Genomic DNA, 23,831 nt, shown 5'->3' with positions numbered 1-23,831 from the left:
GTCCCTAAAACGTTTTGGCGTCATTTCTATTTGTAACCACATTCTGCAACGACTCCACCAGGAGTTACAAGTATTGTCAAACAAACAAATAAATATTTAAACAAATAAATAAATTATTTTTCTCTTTGCGACACACGGCCAACCTCTATACCTTAAGAGCACTGCCGTAAAAAGGTGAAAAAAGCAGAGATGCCGTCCGTAAGATAAGATTCTGGTTGGCTACCCTAAACTGCGGAAAAATATGAAGACGGAGAGACAAAGCCGCAAAGAACAGAGGGAGAAAAACCAAACACAAGCTAAATGATAATGCGATTAACAGAGCTCATGTAACATAGCATATCCTGTTTCCTAAGCACATTTTGTGCCCAATAAGTATGCGCCACAGCTGAAGTATACAGAGAACAAAGCAATGTGATGAAGACGCAATAAGGAAGAGCGGCAAGGAAGAGATTGCGGGAATGTACTGTTGAATGGCTGGTTCCCATTTTTCTGCCACTTTCACACGTGTTGTACGAGGCAGCGAAAGCGGCACACTGAAATCACCAAGATGCTTTGGCGCCGAGATGGGTGCTGCCATTTGGGCAATCACCCGAGTGTGCACACCGTGTCACGATCAATGGATAGGGGAAGGACCGTCAGAGGCACGGGCGTGTCCGACAGCTATAGCAACAACCGATTCACGGCCACCGCTTTAGAGGTCAGTAGGGGCAGTCTGGAGGCCACCTATTGTATGCTCTACACGGCTGCTGATGGCGCCACTATAGGTCATAGATTGCCCAGTATACCGCAAGATCAAGGGCTGTGTTCGCAAAACTATTTCGTAAGTGCCGTGGGCCGTCGGCAATTGACGCTTCGCTCGCCTCGTCATCACGCTGATCACGGTACGCCGTAGGTGGCGTGTTCCCGAATGCCGACCGATAGAGAAACGCTATATCAGGTCGTATAAGACCCATATATGGCCACATCATGAATTGGGCATATCAGGCTTTATATGGAATTCTCATATATAGGCCTTATATCCTCATATATGGGCTTGAAGGAGGCGTAAGGCTAGAGAATAATTTATTCTGGAGGCATCGAAATAATAACACATTTTCCAGATTTTCGAAGAATCTGGGCACATTTCTTGAAACACCTGGTATGTATGTAAACAGAGCAAATTCTAGCATATCAAGTTTTATAAGGCCCATATATGGGCTTTCCATATAAAGCCTGATATGCCCAATTCCTGATTTGATACTTGATATGCTAGAATGGAGATTTGTATAGAGGTCCATATATGGGATTGTGGTACGGACCGGTACCTACGTCACGCTTTGTATATAAATGTAAAGAAATGTGTCCAGAATCCTCAAAAATCATGGGAATGCGGTTCTTTTTCGATGGATTCAGATTTGCTCTTTCTGGAACCTTCAAGCGTCATTAGATAGATAAAGACATCATATATGACTGTATTTAAGAAAGTTAAATAAACTTTTTATTAGTGGAGTTAGAAATCACGTCAAATGGAAAAATTGATGTTGTTCATTTGAGGAACTCATCAAAACTTTGAAATATCAAAAGCAGCCTCCAGTAATTCTTGTGGTGTAATGCTATTGAATGGCGTAACCGAAACCGAAGCACCGATAAGCGCCACAAGCAGACGATCAGAATGACGTCACTGTTCAAGACAGTGATTACAAAGTTGTATTTCTTCTGTGTTCATTAACGTATGTGCGCTATGCGTGGTACACTTGGCTTTGGTTTTACCGCTAGGTTTACTTGAGTTTCACTATTTCGGTGCTATTACTTTTACTAAGACCACTTTTCAAAAATATCAAAGCGGCAACCGGTTCTTCGCATGAAGAACTTCTATTCTCCCTTTACATCAATACCAAGTTAAATAAATAACTTTCTAATTACCGTCCCACGTTGTGTCTTTACTTATTGAAGGAGGCGTGGAGCTAGAGAAAAATTGCTTCTGGGGGCATAAAAAATTACCAAATTTTCAAGGAATCTGGGCCCATTTCTTAAAACACCCGGTATACTGTATATGTAAACAGTGCTAATTTTACAAATTTTAATGTTTAGTCGTGATGCTCATTCTAGTTAACACGACGGGCAGATGTCAAGGATCACTTACGAATGAGCAATGTTGTGGATTCGACCTCAACAAGGGCTGAGATGTGGAAGCAAAGGAGTAAGATACTTTACAGATGAAAAACCTAACTGGTCTTATCGAATACAGGCCCTCATTTTTTAAGTAGTATCCACAAGGCATGGCTGAAGCCAACTATTGCTTTTGTTTTTGCGTGTAGCAAAGAAAGAAAAACGTGTGATACCGCCTTCTTGTTTTTTTTTCTTTGCCCCTGTCTCTTTAAAGAAATAAAGAGTGCATCAACATTACAACCCTGTCGACAGGCTTTGAAGGACCACGATGAACGGGAGCGCGAGAGGGCGCTGAAAGGGACGCTCGCGGGGTTCGCGAGCTATCTAGATACGTGTCTTCCAGTGGTTCCTCCTTTTCCTAGTTTGCAAAAGACCCATTTCACCTTCGCGGCACGGCGATGCTGTTTACGTATGTGCGTGTGTGCGAGCGAGGAAGAGTTGATGTGGGTTTGTCGAGCTCTCTCAATGTTTCCCTTCCCTTGCTTTGTTTTATAATGCACGTTTAAAGTGCCCCAGACTGAAAACAACAAAGAAGGTCCATGCTCCTGAGGATAAGAAATGGGCGGGGCACCTCCGCAGTCACCAAAACAAGCTAAGCACCTCAGTCGGTGAGCGCACATGCGTGTCGCTAAAGTCCCGTGTAATTACCGGTCGCGTGTTCGTCTCATATCTGCCGAGCCATTGAATGAAGCAAACAAAGATGCCAGACGATAAAGCCAACTGCAGCCGTGGGGACATTATGCAAAACGCGCATTACGCAAATGGCAGGGAAGAGCACGGTTGAGGACGGTCGGTCCAGCGACGCTGCTGAGTTCACGGAGGAGAACGCTTTCGAAAGTTTCTTGAGCGGAAGCCGCAGCGCAAATATTATACGAGGTCCCGTTTAAGAGAGACAACACGACACTGCCTATTAGTGGAAGCGATTTGGCTCGAGGAAATTGTGTAAGAAAAGTATCGAAGTGCGTCCCCGGCGCAGGACCATTCGGAGTTAGATATGCGATTATAAAGTTTTGCGTGTTGTGAAATCGATGAGCACCGCTACTCCAGCATTAGCGATTACGAGGAGGAAAACTGTGATAAAAACAAAGAAGATGGCACTGCCAAATCTATAGAAGATGGCTTCCGAGCAGCTGCCTTTTTAGCCGGAACATTATACCTACCACACGCTTGTTAGATCTTGTAAGCCACCCATAACGGCCATTGAAACCTTATCAGCTATGCAGCAAACCCTGGGAAACCAACGCAAAAATAAAGTTCGTACTAGGGAGCGGGGTCAGCATAATGAGCATTATACCGCTTTGCCTTCGTAGAGTTTGCCTTTATCTGCACGTTTTCCTTCAGCACCGTAACAGCAAAGCTGCATGCGGCAGATGCTCATTTATATATAATGAAAGATTTGAAAAAAAAATGTCCACCAAATAGTTCAAAGATGCGGAGCTATCATGTTGTCATTGAAGCACCACTGTATAAGGATTGATTTGTTACACCATCATGCCACATCCTCTTTGTTCACATGCTCTCACTTTCTTTTTCTCTCTCTGCTTTGGGGACGTTGAACCCCAACAATTATTATTATTATTATTATTATTATTATTATTATTATTATTATTATTATTATTATTATTATTATTTTTTCTCTGTTTTGTTTTCTCATAATACGCATTCCTGTCTTTGTTTTTGGACAGTATGACGCTATTTTCAGGGATCATTGTCACTTTGCCACGCAAGCTAGACTGGTAGAAGTTGAGCAGTTTCACGTGGCTTATCGAGAGCCGTGCTACGCATGTCCGAGGAGCAGTGACGTCACACGGCACACAGGTGGCGCGCAGACTCAGAAGGCCTGGAAGCTCCTGACGTGTCTCACTAATGTGGTGGCACTTGACTCGCGTGACCTTGCTCGCAAGTCCATCCGTCCGTCCGTTCACCCATCCGTCCGTCCGTAGCTGACGTTACGTATATCCTGCCATGCATACCAGGGCTAAGCCAGTGCTTACAAATTATATTAGTTGTCTCACTTTACGATGACACATCTCTCCGTGTTCAAAAGACATAGAAAGGGGGTTAAAAAAAGAAGAAGGGTTCAAGCGCAAAGTACCATCTCGGAACAGCGACATATACATCCAGACGCACATGAGACGCCTCTCCAGATTTCGAGTCTGCTCTATTAGAGCATGCTGAGCATTCAAAACGTGATTGATGCTTCAGCGCTGCACCGCCTTGGCGCTGGCCCTGACTGCCTTCCGCGCATGAACACCGGCCGAGTGATCCCCCGCCGCGCTGCAGCCACTACAGCGACAGCGGGAGCACGCAGCTCGTTTGTGCGGGAGCTTGTCGCTTCGATGGCCCCTCTTTATTTCGGACGCCGCGAAGACCATTCTTGCTCGCTTTCTGCGACCGTATATATAGCTCCTACGCAGTGTACTACACGAATGGGAGCCATTAATCCAGTTCGCGCCACACAACAGTCCGACAAACGAGGCCAATCGAAGCTCGCCTCTGTTGAACAAGACTTCTCGCAATCTGTATAAAGGCGCCTCCCCCACACCCCCGCCTGTAAAGGAGGGGGACAAGTTGTTGAGAAAGAAGTTACTCTTGTCCTTCCAGGAAAAACGGTGGAGGCCACACGAAAGAACTAGAAGAAAACAAGGAAGAAAAAAAAACAAAATTTGTATATCGATAGACGTATAGATTCTTCCCCGATGATGAAAGCGAAGCATTAGCAAAAGCGAAATGCAAACAGGCGTTCAACTTTTGGACGACGAATGAACGGCCGACGAAGCACTGCTGTCTTATCGGTTGTTCTTTCACCGTCTTGTTTTAGCACTCTTTCTTGGCCTCAAAATGACGTGCCACCCAGCTCAGTCAGGATCAGTCTTGCAGAGATATTAAACTAAATGTTTCTGTTCTCATTAAGCAGAGTGTTTTCCGCAAGCGAGTCAACAAGGTACATACAGCACCATGTCAAATAGACATAAAATCCAATATAACTTTAGGCATCCTAAAGGCAATTCAAACGCTCTTAACCTTCGCCCCCAGAGTGCGCCTCGATGTGTAGACGGTACAAATAATGGCTTAACTTGCTGTACTGAAACATCAATCTATGGACCCATGGATCATAGGTATGGAGTTTTCTAAAATAACCAGAGGGGACTCTGGCACTGTGGTAGCTTAGTGACCATGGGAATGATGGGTACACAGATTTGCCTTTCTTCCTACTAGCGGGCAGTGAATCGCACTTGTGGCTTCGTTTATGGCGGTGTTTCGGTTTTGCTTCAAAAAAAAAAACAAAAAAAAACGAACCCCTTTGAGCTACGTGACCCGATTTGATACGCGACCCGATTTGAAAAGGTAAGCCTTAAAAAATAAGGTGGGGAAACACAACGACTGAACATACGCTGATTTTTCTTTCGTGAGAAAACAGCTCCAAGCCCCGCCGTGGTGGTCTAGTGGCTAAGGTACTCGGCTGCTGACCCGCAGGTCGCAGGATCAAATCCCAGCTGCGGTGGCTGCATTTCCGATGGAGGAGGATATTTGTAGGCCCCTGTGCTCCGATTTGGGTGCACGTTAAAGACCCTAGGTGGTCGAAATTTGCGGAGCCCTCCACTACGGCGTCTCTCATAATCATATAGTGGTTTTGGGACGTTAAACCCCACATATCAATAAAAGCTGCTCCAAGCCACACGAACGCACAAGAAGCCAGCAGCAGGCCATAAATATGAAGATTAGACAAATCCGTGTACTACCCATCATTCTCACGCTCGCTGAAGCGCCGTGCGTTGCAGCTTTCATAGACCCTAGCGCGAAAGCTAGTGTACATTAGGAAACTCTCTCATCACAAGCTGTTTGTTCGAGGTAAGAACTGATATCCTGTAGCCTGGTTATATATATATATATATATATATATATATATATATATATATATATATATATATATATATATATATATATATATATATATATATATATATATATATATATATATATATATATATATATATATATATATATATATATATATATATATATATATATATATATATATATATATATATATATATATATATTTAAGAAGCTGCCGGTGAGAGCGAGCGGCTGAAGAAAGAGAGAAAAAACGTGAAGGCCAACTATAAAGAAACTAGGTCACGTGGCTCACATTAAGTCTCTGTACGTGTACCCAAGACAACACGCGTTTTTGCTCCAATGCCTGTAACAGCATTCACACTGAATAATACCGTTCCACATAGAGAGCGCAAGCGAATCCAGCTGCTCAGATCACAACTGCTCAACGTTATAACACTCTGCTCCATCAAGACACAAAATGAGCGCGATTTTCTAGAGCCGCTTGTGCGAGTCTGCCATAAGGCGAAAGCGCCTTCGAAAGCATAATAACTCGCCTCTATTGACAACATTGTCGTCCGAGGAGGATCGGTCGTTACGGTGTTCGGCTGCTGAACAGTAGGTCGTTGGTTCAATCATGGCCGCGGTGGTTGCATTTCAGTGGAGGTAGAAAGGTACACAGGCCCTTGTAGTGTGCGATGTGAGAGCACGTTAAGGAACACCAGTTGGTGGATGTTTCCGGAGCCCTCTACTTCGTCGGCGTTCCTCACAATTATATGGTGGTTTGGTACGTTAATATCTAGTTTTATTATTATTAATATATTATTATTATTATTATTATTATTATTATTATTATTATTATTATTATTATTATTATTATTATTATTATTATTATTATTATGGTTGTTGTTGTTGTTGTTGTTGTTGTTGTTGTTGTCAACACTCCGTTCAGGGCTGTATTTGGATAGTTTTAGAGCTGAAGATCAAACAACACTATGCGCCAGCCGGAAGCGAACGTCGACACGTAGTACTTGTGGTTGTATACGCACCCTTTTGCTCCACTAAGCTCTACACGACGCTTTCGACGCGAAGGCGCATGCCGACATGTGCTCGCAGTTGAGTCTTTCATGGAGCACGGCTCGGCGTCGTTTCGGGAGGAAGAAGTGGGATGAAATGGCAGAAGGGAAAGGAGAGGCAATTTACTAGAGATACGTGTACGCAAAACATCGAGAGCCAAGACGGGCTTTCTCCATTAGAAAAAAAAAAAAGCGATGGCCGCATGGATGCAGCCAAGGACCCCGCAGTACAGAAGTGGACGCTCTAACCACTAGACCACCGCGGTGGTGATATGACAGGAAAGGCAGCATGAGGCTAGAGTTAATGTGTATGCTACCTTGAAAGCTCGCATATACAATACAGGCCTGACCGCTGTGTTAGAATAGTAACACCGTGGGTCTGACCACACGAGTGCGTTGCAGCGCATCAGCGTGTGGCCTGAAGACTCGGCAGCGCGCCTTTTCCCGATGAAGAGAAAGGGTGCGCTGCATCGTTTAGCCTCTCACCCTCTTCCTTGATAGAGAGAGGGCATGGCGCTGAGTCTACATGCCGTGCTGTGACGCGCTGCGACGCATACGTGTGGTCAGGCCTTCACTAGAGAGGAAACGCGCGTTCAACTTTCACTTTCCTTCTTCCCCCTTCGATTTTACAGAGTGCAACAAGCCGTAACTCACGCTCCAATACGTTCTTTCGCAGCCACAGTGCGCGGCGCTTAGGGTGAGATAGGATTTTTTTTTTTTTGCACTTAAGACTTAACACTGAGTGAAAGGGATGGCGAAAGTCCGCCTGAAGTGCATCTGTAATTGCCGTTGCAGTAATATAAATACCACGATTGGTAATCTTGAAAACGAGTTGACAAAGAGCACAACATGAATAACAGCTAGATATAAGGACATTTATAGGACATATTATTGCTTGTTCTGTAGGGCATAACTGGTCGCAGCAGAGCTTTGTAACCATGAGGTCCCGCAGACGACTTAAATATTAGAGGTCTTGTCTAGGTAGAATTGCCTTAGAAATTATCAAAACATTTTCTCTTCGCAGAAAAGGCGTTCACGTCGGCTCCCGACATGACTCGCAGAAGGCGCCACGTGAAGTGGACTCATTGTGCGGCCATCCAGAGGACGAGAGAGGCCAAAGGGGACACCCAGGAATGCGTGAAAGGTGGCAGCAAGGGGCGCGACTCCGGGTCATTGAGGCAGCGCCGACACATGGACGCGTCTTTGTGCGCGCCTCGGCGCGACAGCAGCCCCTCGGCGCGTGCGTGGGCACTCTTGGGCCCCGGATGACCGAAGAGCCGAAAAAGCCGCTCCCTTTGGCGCGCTCGCCTACTGAAAGAGCAGGAGGATCGCGCAGCGACACCCATCCCATTATGTAAAGGCGAAGCGGGTGAAAGTAACGGATGGTGCGACATCATTTGTCAGCAAGTGCAACGCCATTGTCGCACTGAAGGACCGGGCCATGTGGCCCTGAGGGGTCATCTTTCAGCGCCTTGCTCGAGGACACGTCGGCCCTCGTAACAATGACACTGTATAATTCCGCGACGTAGATCATCTTCTGGTGCAGATGATGGCGGATCTTTTAAAGATTCCCCGATCTTGGCGGCTTGGCATGTTCTTTTTTGGGTTGGTTTTTAATCCGGCACTACGGCCGTGGGCGCGCATCTTAAGGTGTTAGAGGCGCCTGAATGACCACCACTTTTCGGAGGACGCGCCTCTAAATGGCCGTGCCGCAGAGCGCAAACAACAGCTTCGCATTGAGGCCATCTATGTGTCGCGGCCGAGACGCTCGTGTGTTTGACAGTCTGAGAAGTAGCGCAAGAAAAAAAATGCCCCAGCAGCGTACAAAGAAAGACAGAACGGTGCATCGTGCTGTCCACGCCGGAAATTTCTGGCCTGGCTTTACAGCAGCACCCAATTGGCTTGGACCGACGCCATACTTTAAGCAGCCGCGGAGGTGTCGTACAGCGTCTCTCGTGGGAAAAAAAGGAATTGTTTAAGTCAGTGGCCAACCTCGCCGCCACAAAGGCTTTCACCTAACAACAAAAATGAGTAAAATAACGAAACGTATGCTGTTGTGGTGAAAGTGGGGAAAGAGTGATACTAAGTGCAGGCGAATGTGAACGACTTCCAAAGAGCTGAGACCAAGCACCTAGTTTCTTTAGGAAGCATCTCTACGGATAATGCGTTACGACTCTGTGGTGTCGTGATGCTCCCGCTCCGTGTGCTTCTGCCCTTGTGGCGGGAGTTATGGTGTTAATAACAATGCTACGAGAAATTAAGCTTCCCTTTGCTCATTGGCGCGCAATATGGCTCGAACTCATAAACAGCGGCCCTGAACTTACCAGTTGAGGGCACTTTAAAGCTTATCACTATTTTCTATCTTTTTTTCTGAAACTATGTTAGTATATATTAGGTTTTGTCTTTGGATCCCCATGAACGGCTAATTGATTACTGTTATGATAGACAAACAGATAAATAGACACAATAGCTAGATTTCTCTGAGCATCCAACTTGCCAACAGAAATGCAAGCATGGAACCTCGCATGCTCATTCAATAAGGCTTTTATTAAAAGTCGCGTTATAAGAATACAAGTAATTTTTGAACGTAAAAAAATCTGATTATGCTCTGATTGAAAAAATCACACATAACGAAGAAGACAGACAGACAGACAGACAGACAGACAGACAGACAGACAGACAGACAGACAGACAGACAGACAGACAGACAGACAGACAGACAGACGGACGGACGGACGGACGGACGGACGGACGCACAGACAGACAGACAGGCGGACGGACGGACGGACGGGCAGGCAGGCAGGCAGGCAGACAGACAGGCAGACAGGCAGGCAGGCAGGCAGGCAGGCAGGCAGGCAGGCAGGCAGGCAGAGGTTAATAGGACCAATCGCTTCAAAACAATTGACACCAGGCAGTAGCTTCTAGATACAGGATCTGTATGGAGATAGAGAGATAGAGATAGAGAGAGAGAATTAATTGAAAGGAGGGCAGGAAATCTGTATGGATGATGCGTCTGAACTCCATGCTATTCTGACCCGTTATTCTCTCTCCGTGTGACTGTATCCTGCATTGTGATTCTTGCAATGAGCGTATAAAAAAAATTAGCATTAACTAGTTTACCTACAGCCCTATAGTCAGCACCTTACTGGCTGTGCACATGTCAATCGAGCACTCATCTAGACGTATTAATTGCTCTCAATCAGTCGTTTGCTTTGCCAGTTCCAATTATGTGGCCTTTCAATCGTAATAATAACCGGAGGTGGGGAGTAATTCGCGTCTATGACTTGATGCTCAATTTATAGGCCACTCTACTGATCATCTACAGCTCGCAAACAACTTTCATTGCCCATCTTGTGCGCGAAATCTTTCTTTAACGCGGCGATTCAAGTACTTCAGTTCCGCGTAACGAATCGTGTATGCGTGTCACCGTCAGCAATTTCTTGCTTATTGAAGCAGGAAAGGAAATGCATGTAACATATATATGTGATGGCTACATCGTTTGGGGACATAATAGTCCCCGACAGGTGTGAGAACTGCTTAAAACGTACCAAAAGAATATTTCAATTTCATGTGCAATTGAAGCGCCAGGATACCATGGAGATTAATTGACATGGCTGACACAATGAGCCAACGAGTGCATGATTATAGGGCTTAAGCGTGACTCAATCTTCTGAAACGACATAAAAGGGTGTTTCTTTTTGGCCCTTTTTAGTTAACACTTTGTTGTCCATGGCACTTCCTGGTGGCATCACGCTGTTCGTAGCAGAAAATGCATGCCCGAAATATTTTCATGGTTTTCTTTCCTTCTTCATTCTGTTTTTAACTTCTCCCTGAACCGGACGCAGTTGACACAGACGCCGAGCAGTCGTCCGTATAAAGCTGCCTACTCACCAGCGCGTCGAAGCATCAGCGCACGTGGGTGCGCATGCACTCGGGTGTCCCACAGTAGCGACGGATTTGCTCTTCCGGCCTATATGGTGTACACGCACGGGCTGCCAGAGAAGCGCCTTCCGCCCCCTCCGACCGCAGAGGCCGTTAGCGACGCTCTGGGCAGCCGATGATTATTTTTTAAAGCACCGCGATATGGACGCTGCCGGCGCACGCGTCACTGAAGGGGGGCGCCTCCGATTTTGCGGGGGCCAAGCAAGAATCCCCGGAAGTGGGCTTCCTTCCTGGAGGGCTGCTGCCGATCATCGCCAAGGCATGCGCGACATTGCGCCGGCCTTTCCCCGAACCCCGACACTCGGAGGGGGCCACGAAAACGCGCAGCAAAACGCGAACAATGCTATTACGTCAACTCGCCTCCCCCGCTAACCGCCGCGGGAGGGCGCGTCGACCGCGGGAAAGGAAGAGAAGCGAGCCGGTCGGGCGTTCGCACGTCCGAGTATTAAAGCCGTCCTCGACGACACCGGCGCCCTCATCACCTAATGGGTGACACGTCAACCTTATAACTTGTGCAATATAGTCTATAATAATGTACTGCACCGAAAGCGAAGACGACCAGCCGCGCTATGTGTTGGGATTAGAGGGATAGCCGGCGCCCTGCTCATCTGGATTTCTCCCTTCCTTTCCTTCTTTGCCGAGGCTGCGCACACTTCTGGGCGTTTTCCGCACACAGGCCAGGCGCACTTCTCCGAGAGATAAGCGTCATCGCTGGGCAGACAGCAGTTTTGGCAGATATTTGGCCGAAAGACGGGTAAGATTGAGGGCAGTGGGGGGGAGGCGATATTGTCCGGATATTTGTGGGACATCGGTGCAGTCATGTAATGATCAAAGGGACAGTGGTCGTGATGCCTTCGAAGCTGATGCTGCCCCCGAAAAGGCTTTACACGCCACGCAAAGCTGTCGGCTGCTGGAACGCTGGCCGTTGCTTATTTCCGCGGATGCCCGCGAGAGGCAGCGGAGGAGGAATGGCCTCTTTTGTGCCCTCCACCCAGTGCATACATAAACTTCTGCCGTGCCTCTGCAAACGAAAATAAACACATAGGTACATAAAATACTTGCAGACAATTCAACTTTTGCTCTTCTATTCTTCGTGTGAGTTAGCTAAATACCTTTGCGTAATGTTTGCCATTCATATATGAGCCGAGAAATTCCGCATCATCGGCTGCCTGTAAAGTTGTACTGTTTTTTTCTCTACCCATTGTAAACCTATGAATATGAAATCAGACTTGGAACATGTGCACAATAATGGTAGTCCACCCATTTTATATCAAAAGTGCGCACTTTATAAAACTCGACAGTTCCGGCTATTACTTTTGTGTTTCTTTCTCTCTTCTCGTGCTCTGCCAGTGTGGTTGCATCATCAATGGTCTAACGTTCCCTGTGCCATATTTTACCCAAATTTGCCATGTTCGTTCATTGCTCAAAAAATACGCGCCCTTCAGTTTACGTTGGCAGTTGTTGTGCGCAAAAATATCGAACGCATCCTTTATGTTTGAAGTAAATGTCAATATGTGTTACCTAAATGACAGTCAAAAGAGAGAAAGGTAAAACAAAGTGAAAAATTGTAAGCGTCTGTAGGCCTATCACGGTGTTGTGTTGCAATTTCTTTATGGAATCAAAAAGTTGGCTGCACTATGCTATATAGAGGAAGTTTCTCGGGGTTTTGCAGTAAAGGGGTCAAGGTTTAGTACATCACGTGCCATTTATCATTAATCATCAAGAAGTTCTATGCTGCGATCAGCCATTCCGTGATGAGTCATCAAGAGGACCGTTTATATAGTCCCAAAGCCGTCACGTTCTTGAATGTGTGCACACAAATATGCTAAAACACACTCTTTTGTGCACATGGCCGCAAACCAGTATATATATATATATATATATATATATATATATATATATATATATATATGTGTGTGTGTGTGTGTGTGTGTGTGTGTGTGTGTGTGTGTGTGTGTGTGTGTGTGTGCGTGTGTGCGTGTGTGCAGATAAAAGCTGTTCGGCACGTATAATTTTATATTACGTAGTTCTCTAGAGCATCGATGTGCTTTCCTATTTACATACATCGAAAAGACACCCACAATTGATCCTTCCATGTATATATGAACGTTTCCGAGCAACATAAACGAAACGCTGAGTCATTTTTTTTTCTCCCACTATATCGTTTTCTCTCTCGACATCGATTTTCAGGTCACGTTTCCGACGCTCCAAGTGACAGTTACTGAAGACAATGCGCCCACCGTTACTTCTTCGGCCTCGTTAAAAAAGAAAGAAAAGGCACAAAGGGGGAATGCACACTGTGTGACCCGCGCATTAGGACAAGCTGTTCCTTTTCTCTTTCTGCTCGGTGTACGGCGGCCCTTATGACACCCGCGCCGCTGAGGCGGTCTTTCAGTCCCCGGCGCCCCCTCGCGTAACTTTAGAAGCAATGTAACGCCGCGCCTTCGTCGCTGTACCAGCGCCGAGGGCGGCGTCCCCCGAGGAGGGCGAACGTCGGGTTCGCCGCGAGATGTGCGAGGCTGTCGGAACCCGAAACGGGACAGTGAAAATCGAATTTCCTTTAATGACGGCGCTGTCAGAAGCGGCTGCTCCTATAACGACCCGGCGCCCGCTTTACAAGTCCGAGGAGCAGCGCTAAAGCAGTGGGTTAATTTGAGCCTGATCATCGTTAGTGACAACGTCGCACATCTCGCGCTCTCTTTTCGGTGTCTACCGCAGCTTCACTCGTGGCTGCATGGCGACCCAGAAATGAAGAAATTTGCGTTTTTTCGTGGTTTTTTAGGCCTCATATGTTTTCTTTTTAGTCGTGTCAAATTTCCGCCCAAAGAAATATAACATATCGGAATGGCTAGCCACCCCACTTGACTATTATTTGCACCCTCATCCCGGCTATTTTCAGTGCGTTAACAGTTCACTATGGCCAGAATTTCTAAAGGATGTCATTAATAAAACACCCGCCTGAGTGATGCTTTCGAAATGAGTCAACTCTCAGAAAAACACAATTTCATCAGGATGAGTGTACAGGAATAGAAAAAGAATAATAACCGTCATGCTTCCGTGTCCTATCGGTTTGACATTCCCAGCTATAGCTCACTCTAGTTTGCAACTAAGAGCTCATGGCGTCTACTACACGCGCTTCATTTTATAGTCTTTCAGGGTTTTTTTTCGAAAAAGGCGCGTATAACGTGCGCCCGTGGAACATAAACCGAACGCTCCTGCATCCGTCTGCCCTTTGCTCCGCGCCAAAGCTGCTTCGCTAGCGGTCGCGTTGTTCGACGTGTGACCGCTTGCGCAACGCTCTTGAATTGACATTTCTGAGTTTACGAAGGAATGATATGTAGTTGATGCCCAAATGCATAAATTTTGGCACACTTGCTTCCACAGAACAATTACAAAATTTACTTCATGTTCCAAGGGATGTTTTAAAAGGTCTGGGTAACCCCGCCTCGTTTACAAACCCCGAATGAATAGGATAGTCCGACAAATTTCTCGATGTTTTCTCTTGGCTGGAATTTTTTTATGAGTTGCATCCGTCATATACGGTGAGGATTTCACATAAGAAAAACAAGTTTTGTTCCCCGGTAAGCATGGGCATGAGCCATGTAGGCCTATAGTTAGTACAAAGTTGATACTACGACCACTACCTTCGCTCCTTCAGTAATCGCCATAAACATCATGATGATCCTTGCAATCGTTTCACACGATTCATTTACACGCTTTACAACACAGCGTACATATATCACTCTACATACGTCTGGGGAGGGCAACACGTCCTCAACCCATAACTGAGAACTGGCGTTACTCCTTAGTAGTACAAACGCCGACAGTACACATTGCCAGATAAGTATAAGCCAGTGCCAACAGTTTGCATGGCTCACCGCTATTGAACGAAGCATGTAAAGCTGTTGATCAAGTCACCACCTTCGCCGTTTCTTTGTTGAGAACGAACTCTTTATTCCAAGCTGGATGATGCGGGACCAGAAAAATAAAATAACAGAACAAGCTCACAAGAAACAGGCATATGGTCCGAACCAGAAAATAGACGACCCTGTACTGATCACCGAATACCAGCCGAATTCAGAAGCCCGGAGAGACCTGGGGAGTGCCGTACTGCGCTCGGTTCTGCACGCAAGGTCTTTGTGGTCGTGTCATTGGCAGCGACCTCGGAGTGAAAAACGACGACCTGGCGCTCCTCTTCTACTCCCTAGTGTCTCGTGCTTTTCTCTCTCTCTCTTTTTATTTCCTTCATTATTTCCTCTGATCCACAAAATAAGCCTCCCTTCTTGTCTACGAAACACTAAATAAAAAAAAGACGTCGAATTGTGCACAAAGAAGGCCGACAAGCAAAAAGAAAGTTATGTACACGTACATACACTCGCAAGCCTACAAGCAGAACGCATATATATATACATGGAACACGAATTCCCGCTCCCCCAACTCAAATGGAAAGGGCGAGAAATGCCAAAAGAAAGAATGAAAGTCGAGTGGGGATGCGGTCTCCTGGTGGCTCGAAGCTGTAAATCAAAAGCGCAGCCGGATCCACATTGCTAAATGGAGCGGGCATGCCACCCTGCAGCATGCGTGCATGCGCGAGGCACTGCACGACGGACTAACAGCGATGCATTCGAGAAGAACAAGCACGAAACCTGCATGATGTGCTTCCGCGGTTGCCCCATACACTGTACGGACGGTGGTTTTTCGCAGCAGCATTTTTCTTGATGGCTACATTACGCCAAATTGGCTTTTTCAGAACAAGTGCCGGTGACGAAAATCTCAAGTTGGCTTCATGACTACTTCAGGGCTACTTCGGACTTCTTCCTGTTTCGGAGTACTTATTATAGCTAATTTTTTTCCACTATTAGCGAGCGAGCATTTGACAACAATTTGTTTATATCGGCGTTTCTGTCGTGCTGTCCGGTGTGTGCACATATTCTCATTAAGGTACCAGGCTGGTACGCATCAACGATTCCCCACAAGTGTTCTGTGCGCCTTCGAGTGGCGTATAGCTGCAAATGTGGACAAGCGAAGTTACACTCATGCAGGTAAACGCATGGCTTGGTTGCTGCTGACATTGAATGCGGTTTATGCTGAGGCTGCGTGCCAATTTCATATGCAAAGCACGAATTATTTTGAGGTAATTTTACGAAAACAGAGCTATGCAAAAACAAAAATGAAGCTGGGATGTTCATCTTCAATAACGTTACAATATTCGAAGGTGAAATGATTTCGTGGTGATTTTTTTATGATAGTTGCTCTAGGGATGCAAGAAACAAAACAAAAATGAAAGTAACTTACAATGTTAAACGTATCTACGTACTAGGTTACTGAAAGAATTTGTCAAGTTACTCAATGAAGTAGTCTATTCGAGATTAGCTAAGTACAAGCAGAAAGAACTCCATTCTGAATTGCAGCTTCCTCAAGGTGTATTACTCATCCACAGGTCCAACTCGCGGTTCCAGGCGTATGGTCAAAAGCCCAGTTCTCGTCTCTAGCGCTAAAGCACTTTTCCTTGTCTTGTTTTATGACAAGTAAAGTGAGCATAATCATCTATATACTGACGCTGCAACTAATGTTGATGGCTCTGCAGGGTCTTTCCTGCAACAGCGACAACGACGAAGATGTGGCTCTCACCAGACGATCTAGGTGACAAGACAAGACAAGACATCGACAGCTGCAGAACTTGCTGCTCTACGTAGCGCAGTTAAAGTCTATAAACAAGAAGCCAAGAAATAGAGCGTGTTCACGGAATCTAAGGCAGCGTTACAGTGTTTGGTGTTCGCCTTACGCCGGGGACTGATTGATTGATGTGTGGGGTTTAACGTCCCAAAACCACCATATGATTACGAGACACGCCGTAGTGGAGGGCTCCGGAAATTTATACCACCTGCGGGTACGCCGGGGAACAACTAGTGATGAAAACAAGAGAGCTGCTCCACAACCTCTTTGACAAAGGACATGAAATCACGTTTCAGTAGCTTCCAAGTCACTGCGGCATATTGGGCAACGAACATGCCGATGCAGCTGCTCGATGAGCACACGAATACGGTGTAGAAAAATCTGTTTTATTCTCAAGGACTAATGCTGTAATGAAGATGCGACAAATTGCTAATGAAGATGTAAAATCCATGTGCGACACAAAGTGTTTACGGCGCACGCAACTGCATCTAAATGCTGGACCCGTCTTGTCGACTTCGGCCTCCGTTCGGACTATTCAGGCAACGGTGCTTTGCTGACTGTGTCTTGGCGTTGCTTCCAACAAAGTTTTCGTTTTCCAAATCGGCATGGAAAACGGTGCTGCTTGCGGCTATTGTGGCAGCGATGAAATGATAGACCACGTTCTCTGACACTGCCCTTACCACAGCGTGCACAGACAGCTGCTAGCTGCTGCGTTAGCCCGCCTTGACGACAGACTCTTGTCAGAACTGTCAGTGCTCGAAAACCGACACGATCTGTCTATAGACAGATCGTGTCGTGATTTTTTTGTGCGTATACGCACAAAAAAATCATCAAGGCCTTATTGAACTTTTTGCATGGTAGTGGCCTATTAAATTGGCACCCCGCTTTCTTTTTCAACGTTGCTCTTCGCTTTCTTTATCCTCTTTCTTCTCTCTCCGCTTAGTGCAGGGTAGCAAACCGGATGCCCGAATTTCTGGTTGACTTCCCTGCTTTTCTCTTATTTTATTTTCCCTCTCTCTCTCTCTGTACTTATTCATTTACAACGTATCTGCTTGAGAACCAAGCACGAGGAAGATGAAATTGTGCTCTTTCTTCAATGTTGGCGCTTATTCGACACTTTACTTATTGTTTGGTAGCAAAAAAATTTAAGACCACTATGTATTCCATAATTTGTTATTTCAGCGAAAACATGCAGCTGTTCAACTGCCTATGTCACGTTGTGTGCGTGTGTGTGTGTGTGTGTGTGTGTGTGTGTGTGTGTGTGTGTGTGTGTGTGTGTGTGTGTGTGTGTGTGTGTGTGTGTGTGTGTGTGTGTGTGTGTGTGTGTGTGTGTGTGTGTGTGTGTGTTACACTCCCAGTGGACTGGGCACAGGATGATGGGTGCCGATTCCACTGGTACCACAAACGTTATCTAGTACTGCCCTTTGTTAGTCAGGCGCATGTTGTCGAGAAACGACCACAGGGGACCGTCGGTATACATAGCTTTCATTTCGAGCAACTTGCCGTGTAAGTATCCCTGGACTGCCGCAACGAGACATCTTAGGAAGGAGCGTTGCCGAGCGCGCCATTGTGCCTTCACGTAACTGCTGAGAGAGTGTGAGGGGGAGAGGCCCCAACTGGCACCGTTCCAAGACACGGACGAATTGAATCCGCGGGTAGTAGCCGTTAAAGCCTTTCGCCTTAAAATATTAAGCTATTTCTTTCTTTCTTTTCTTCTTTCTTTTCTTCTTTCTTTTCTTCTTTCTTTTTTCTTTCTTTCTTTCTTTCTTTCTCTCAGTACTCATTTTCTCGTGCATGCCACGCCGGACAAATCTGCGCACGTGTTCTATAGGAACGAAGCGGAAGAGGAAAAAAAGGAGTAAGAGAGCGCGGATCGCTTCATGACGGCGGTAGCTTTGTTTTCGATCTGAGCGGTTGGCTTAAACTGCTCCACTGTTGAAATATATGCATATTGTGTGAGATATGGAGCAGAGAAGCCGTAAAATTACTCGTTCCCATCGTTGTGCTTAGAAAAGGTTTTTATTTACACTCACTGAGGCCATTAGGACCCTGCTACCAGTTTAACGCCCCTCCTTCTCTCCTGGTGCTTCTTCGTCATCTTTTGTCCCACTATAGCACTTTCTATGCAAACAACACATATTTTCACTTCCATAATTAGCTACCAAGTTGAAATAAAGATTAAATGACGCGGATACTTTTGGATCGCTTTTGGCTTCAGTTCTGCCACCTTATATAACACCTTGCCAGTGGTCGCCCTGCTTTGCGGCATCCGCTATTTATGGATTTATACGCAACTGAAGTGCAGTAAACTGTGCGCATCTCTCGATCGCATTTTCAGGCTGGGAGTAAATTCACAAAAAAGACTTGAAGGTGCGCCACCACCAGGTATCCTGGCACCTGCATTTTCTTTGCTGGTCTTCTTCTACTTATAATATGGTCATTTTCTCCTTTTAATCTTTTTAAGGCATAAGAATATAATATTTCTGCACATATACCTTCAGTAGCTCCCCCAAAGTTCTCAGTCCCCACAGTAACCATTTTTAATTTATCACTGAGCATAGCAGTGAATCCCGATTGGCAGCACATACACACCAGCCAGAAAGCTATAAAATTATTCAATAATGGTCTATTATACATCGCTAACATGGTCGGTAAACGAGATTCCTTTTTCAAACGCATTTTCGTTTTCTGTCTCAGCGGACATCGGGATACGTGATATCTGTATATTTTGCAGCGCTTCTAATATAGCCTGAACTGACCACAATGCTTCTTCCTCTTGAGCTGTTTTAGAGAGTTGAAGAATATGGTGGCAAATCAGTACTGAGCAAAGGAATAAGGGGTTTTCTCTTTTTCTTTGTTTTTTTTTTCACTTCTCCGGACAAACTGAAAACAGCTTTAGTTTTTTTTTGGGGGGGGGGGATCAATTCTCTTGAGTTTCATTGTACATTTTGAACACCGTAATAAACACTACTACGGTGCGAATAATTGTCGCATCGACAAAAGGCAACAGAGACAAAAGCGCTGTTAGTGCATGCACCCAGTCACACTTTATCACAAGCTTAAAAGCGCACCACGCAACAGAAGTGTAAGCTAAAAAGTTACGCAGTCGCGCTATGTTTAGAGCCCCTTTATACAGCACGTACCTCGGCGGACGCGGACAATTCGGTTAAGCAGCACAGCGACGTTTGTGGAGGTCATCGAGTCTGTAGCGTCAAGCAATAACAGCTTGAAATAGAGTGCCAAGGTAACGCCTAACTATTACGGAGTGGTGCCAGACTGTGAGTATACATTTCTATACGCTCGCACATTGCTGATTTGCTCTTTGTCGCCTGTCAAAGAGAATTGTCACGCCGCTAAATTAGCTTCTATTTGTGTGTGATTTCTCACTCATTCTGCCCATGCAGTGTCCTTTTTTTTTCTGTTTTTATAGAGGTGGCCCTTTCATTTTTGATATATAATCAACAGTTTACAACAGTTAAGGGTCGAATTATAGGCAGTTCACTTTACATATTCCGCAGTAAGTGTACGACGGCCAGCATGCATGTTCTGAACCCCCCCCCCCCCCCTCCTTTTTTGTCTTTATATGCTTCCAACAAGAACAGAGCAGATTTCAAACATATTTAGAAATAAATAAATAAATAAATAAATAAATAAATAAAGAACGAACGAAACAGATCAATGAAAACACAAGAAAGAAAGAAAGAAAGAAAGGAAGAAATAAAGGAAGAAAGAAAGAAAGAAAGAAAGAAAGAAAGAAAGAAAGAAAGAAAGAAAGAAAGAAAGAAAGAAAGAAAGAAAGAAAGAAAGAAAGAAAGAAAGAAGAAGGAAGAACTGTCATGCATTTTTGTCAAACTGAATAAGTATAGTTACACGCAGCAAGAATAAATATTTCCTGAAAATAATCACCTTTCATGCATCCTCTTTAATTAAAAATAAAAGAACGGCTACCTTATTTATCCTATCTCGCGCATGTTCCCATTTGTTTGTTCAAGGGGTACAGTGATATATGGCAGTTACGGGCGGTGCTAAACTACTGCTGGTTGCAAGCTGTTTCAAACCCAAGCTGTTATCTCAATAGCTGTATTCCCTTGTCTACTCCTATTAGAGGCAATAGACGATGAGTAGTTGGGAGTCCACTGTGATTCAATCGGGCATGCTTTATGCCAGGTTTATTCAGTATTCGTCATTTTTTTCTTTACTTCCCTATCTCTTTTCTTCTTTCTCTCCTTCTATATTCCTGTCCTCTCTCTCTTCCTCCTGCCGAAAGAGTGAGCAGGCGTAGTGCCCTTTCAGGTGGCGGTTTCCGGCTTCCTATCTCGCTCTTTTCACTCTGTCTTTGTGTATCCGTGTATGCAAATCAAATATTACTACAACTACTACTACTACAGCTTATAATAATAATAATAATAATAATAATAATAATAATAATAATAATAATAATAATAATAATAATAATAATAATAATAATAATAATAATAATAATAATAATAATAATAATAATGTTCTCTTAATCACAAGTATACAACTCAACCACCGTGCTTTAGGTTCTATTTCTGACCGTGCCTAACATAGTCTCAAAGTTTAATGAAGAAGGAATATCGTTCATAATGATAAATATTGAGTGAGCTCATTTTCTGAATAACATGTCAGAAACAGTGAAAAAAGCATGTGGAAAATAAAAGTTATTGATGTGTTTTCGATCGTCTTTTAGTAATCATTGTGATATTTTATGAAGTTGTATATGCATTTATTTAGACGTGCGTGTCTTCATGAAGCAAACGTAATTGTTATTAAAACTTCATATTTTTGGCTTGAATGTTCCAGGATAACCTCATTGTCCGGAGTTTTTAGTAACTACATAATTAGTGTAGGAGCACTGTAATTAGTTTTACACCTTTAAAGCTGCTTCGTTGTCCAATGGGTAATGCGTATACCCGTACTTTTACGGCTATATCAAACTTTTACTACAGCTAACATCGAGCTTAACAGCATCATCGATGAGAAAGGATATCTTTGTAAACGTTGTACTCACTGTGACCACCTGTGTGCACAGGAACATCTGACACGAGATTTAGGCATCGCAAGCGTAGAAAATATATTTATTGCACTTCTCTCGTGGTCTGTATGTACCTATTGCAAGTTTCAGTTGCAATAGAAAGCGACTAACCAGAAACTTGCACTTATTTTCGCTTGTTAAGGGGGCCTGTCCATTAAACGATAGGTTATTAGCCACAGAATAGTTGGACAGTTTGTATACCCTCAAAAGTGTAAACGCCTTTTCCTTCATATCCTATCGGTATTGCAGTAGCTACGTGAAATTCGAACGTATTTATTTCTTTATGCGTTGCTCTCTCTGTACATAATAGTGCAACAAATTAGTTTTCTCAATACCATTTCTTACTAATGTTTCTGTCCGTGCTACATGGTATGGGGTACATATAATGTGAATCGTTACAGGCATTTGGTCATGCCTATATCGAGTATTATTGAGTAATATTGTATTATGGCTCAGCAGTACATCTCTTATATTTCATTATAGGACTCTTCATCGCCATTTGCCTCTTGTGTTGTCCTCAAAAAGGTATTTAGAGTGAATTATGGTGAAAAAAAATTAAAACTTCTACATAATTGTTCGTGAACTCTTGTCAAGTCTAGACAGGTTCTGGGTCTGCCTCTGAGAGTGTTTATCTTACTCGTGAAATTCGAGAAATTAATTCTAAGTTCTTAAAACCATATACATTAAAGGACATCAACCATTGACATTGACGTATTGAGTAATTAGTAAAATATATAGAACTGGACTAGGCTTATGTAGCGCCTTGTTCGAATTACCTCCACAGGTGTTCTTGTTGTTGGGCACCTTCTCTGCACAACAGCGCAACAAAATGACAAACCTAGCCAACATGACTGATGCGCTGGATCAAATATACATATCAAGAGCACAAGATGTTTAATCAAGCGAACATATGTACGCTTGATGATTCTCAAAGCTTTCGGTTCGATGTGTCTGCTTTGTCGTTTCCCCACCTGTAGTTCAGTGCTCTTTTCATCATCGGCCCACCATTGCGAAAACCCCAATACTCGACAAAGGACTTTCTACGTGTCAGACATCACCTGATGGCCCTTCATGTGTGAATGATCTGCGCCATTTCGCCCGTGGACGCGTCAGACTCGCCAGCTATAGACACGTGGCGTTGTCTCGCGTTCTACATACGATTCGTGGAATGTTTCGAATGCACTTAAACCTCCGAACTCCGTCTACACATCACTGCAAAGGAAATTTAAATCATGATTGTGATTCAACATCGACCTCGTCGCTTTGGTGAACCTCTTATGATAAAAAAATGGAGCATGAAAAAAAAAAGTTGGGTATACCTTAAAACTTTGCCTTTAGGAGTTGAACGCGATAGCGTCCTCCTGTTTCTAGTGCGTATTTCAAACACTTAGTGCATGAAACCTTTTCGAATTTCCTATGCACCCACTATACTGGGCCTTAATGGAATAGGCGCAGTAGCGTTTGTGCCTTTTGTAGTGGGGTATCGGCTTTCAACCATGGAGCCATTATGATAATCACGTATTCTGACGCCCTATGGCAATGGACGCTTGTACCACACATTATTACTGCAATATTTCATGTTGCACTGTGTAGCATGTTTACAGAGTTGGGTGCACGTTAAAGAACCCCAGGTGGTCGGAATTTCCGGAGCCCTCCACTACGGCGTCTCTTATAATGATATGGTGGTTTTTGGACATTAAACCCCACATATCAATCGAGCATGTATATAGAACGCGTGTGTTTATGAAGCATGAAAACTACTTTTACTGCATTTCCATGCACAGGAAGTTCTTTTCACTAGTTTCACGCGCAGAGGCGTGGCCATGTGGTAGAACATCCGCTTGCCACGCAAAGGACCCGGGTTTGAACCCCTCTCGTACCCAAACAACCCCGGTTCGGTCCCCACTTGGCTGCGAGATTTGTATTGTTAATTTGTTTTTATTGACATCGTTTTCAAGTTTTTGGTGACGCAGAAGATGATATTTTGCTCACAACCTACGGTGCCGACACCGATGCCAGAATTTTTTTCGAAACGAGCTCTTTAATACTATCGCAATAAACCATTCTCGATGCGAAGCCCTTGATTTGTTAAGGAA

The 23,831-nt window shown here is 44.6% G+C and overlaps 1 protein-coding gene across 1 annotated transcript in view; it reads left to right on the top strand.

Annotated features, from left to right (window-relative positions):
* Window positions 1–8,957, top strand: part of LOC142775081 (uncharacterized) — a 168,299-nt gene extending 159,342 nt beyond the window's left edge. Inside the window, exon 2 of the mRNA XM_075876403.1 lies at window positions 8,086–8,957. Within this exon, the coding sequence (XP_075732518.1) occupies window positions 8,086–8,419 (334 nt within the window). The 3' untranslated portion in view covers window positions 8,420–8,957. The remainder of the gene's footprint in view (window positions 1–8,085) is intronic.
* Window positions 8,958–23,831: the final 14,874 nt, after the last annotated feature.

The sequence above is a fragment of the Rhipicephalus microplus genome, chromosome X, assembly GCF_043290135.1.
Source record: "Rhipicephalus microplus isolate Deutch F79 chromosome X, USDA_Rmic, whole genome shotgun sequence".
Classification (NCBI taxonomy): domain Eukaryota; kingdom Metazoa; phylum Arthropoda; class Arachnida; order Ixodida; family Ixodidae; genus Rhipicephalus; species Rhipicephalus microplus.
This window is presented reverse-complemented; position numbering and strand designations above follow the sequence as displayed.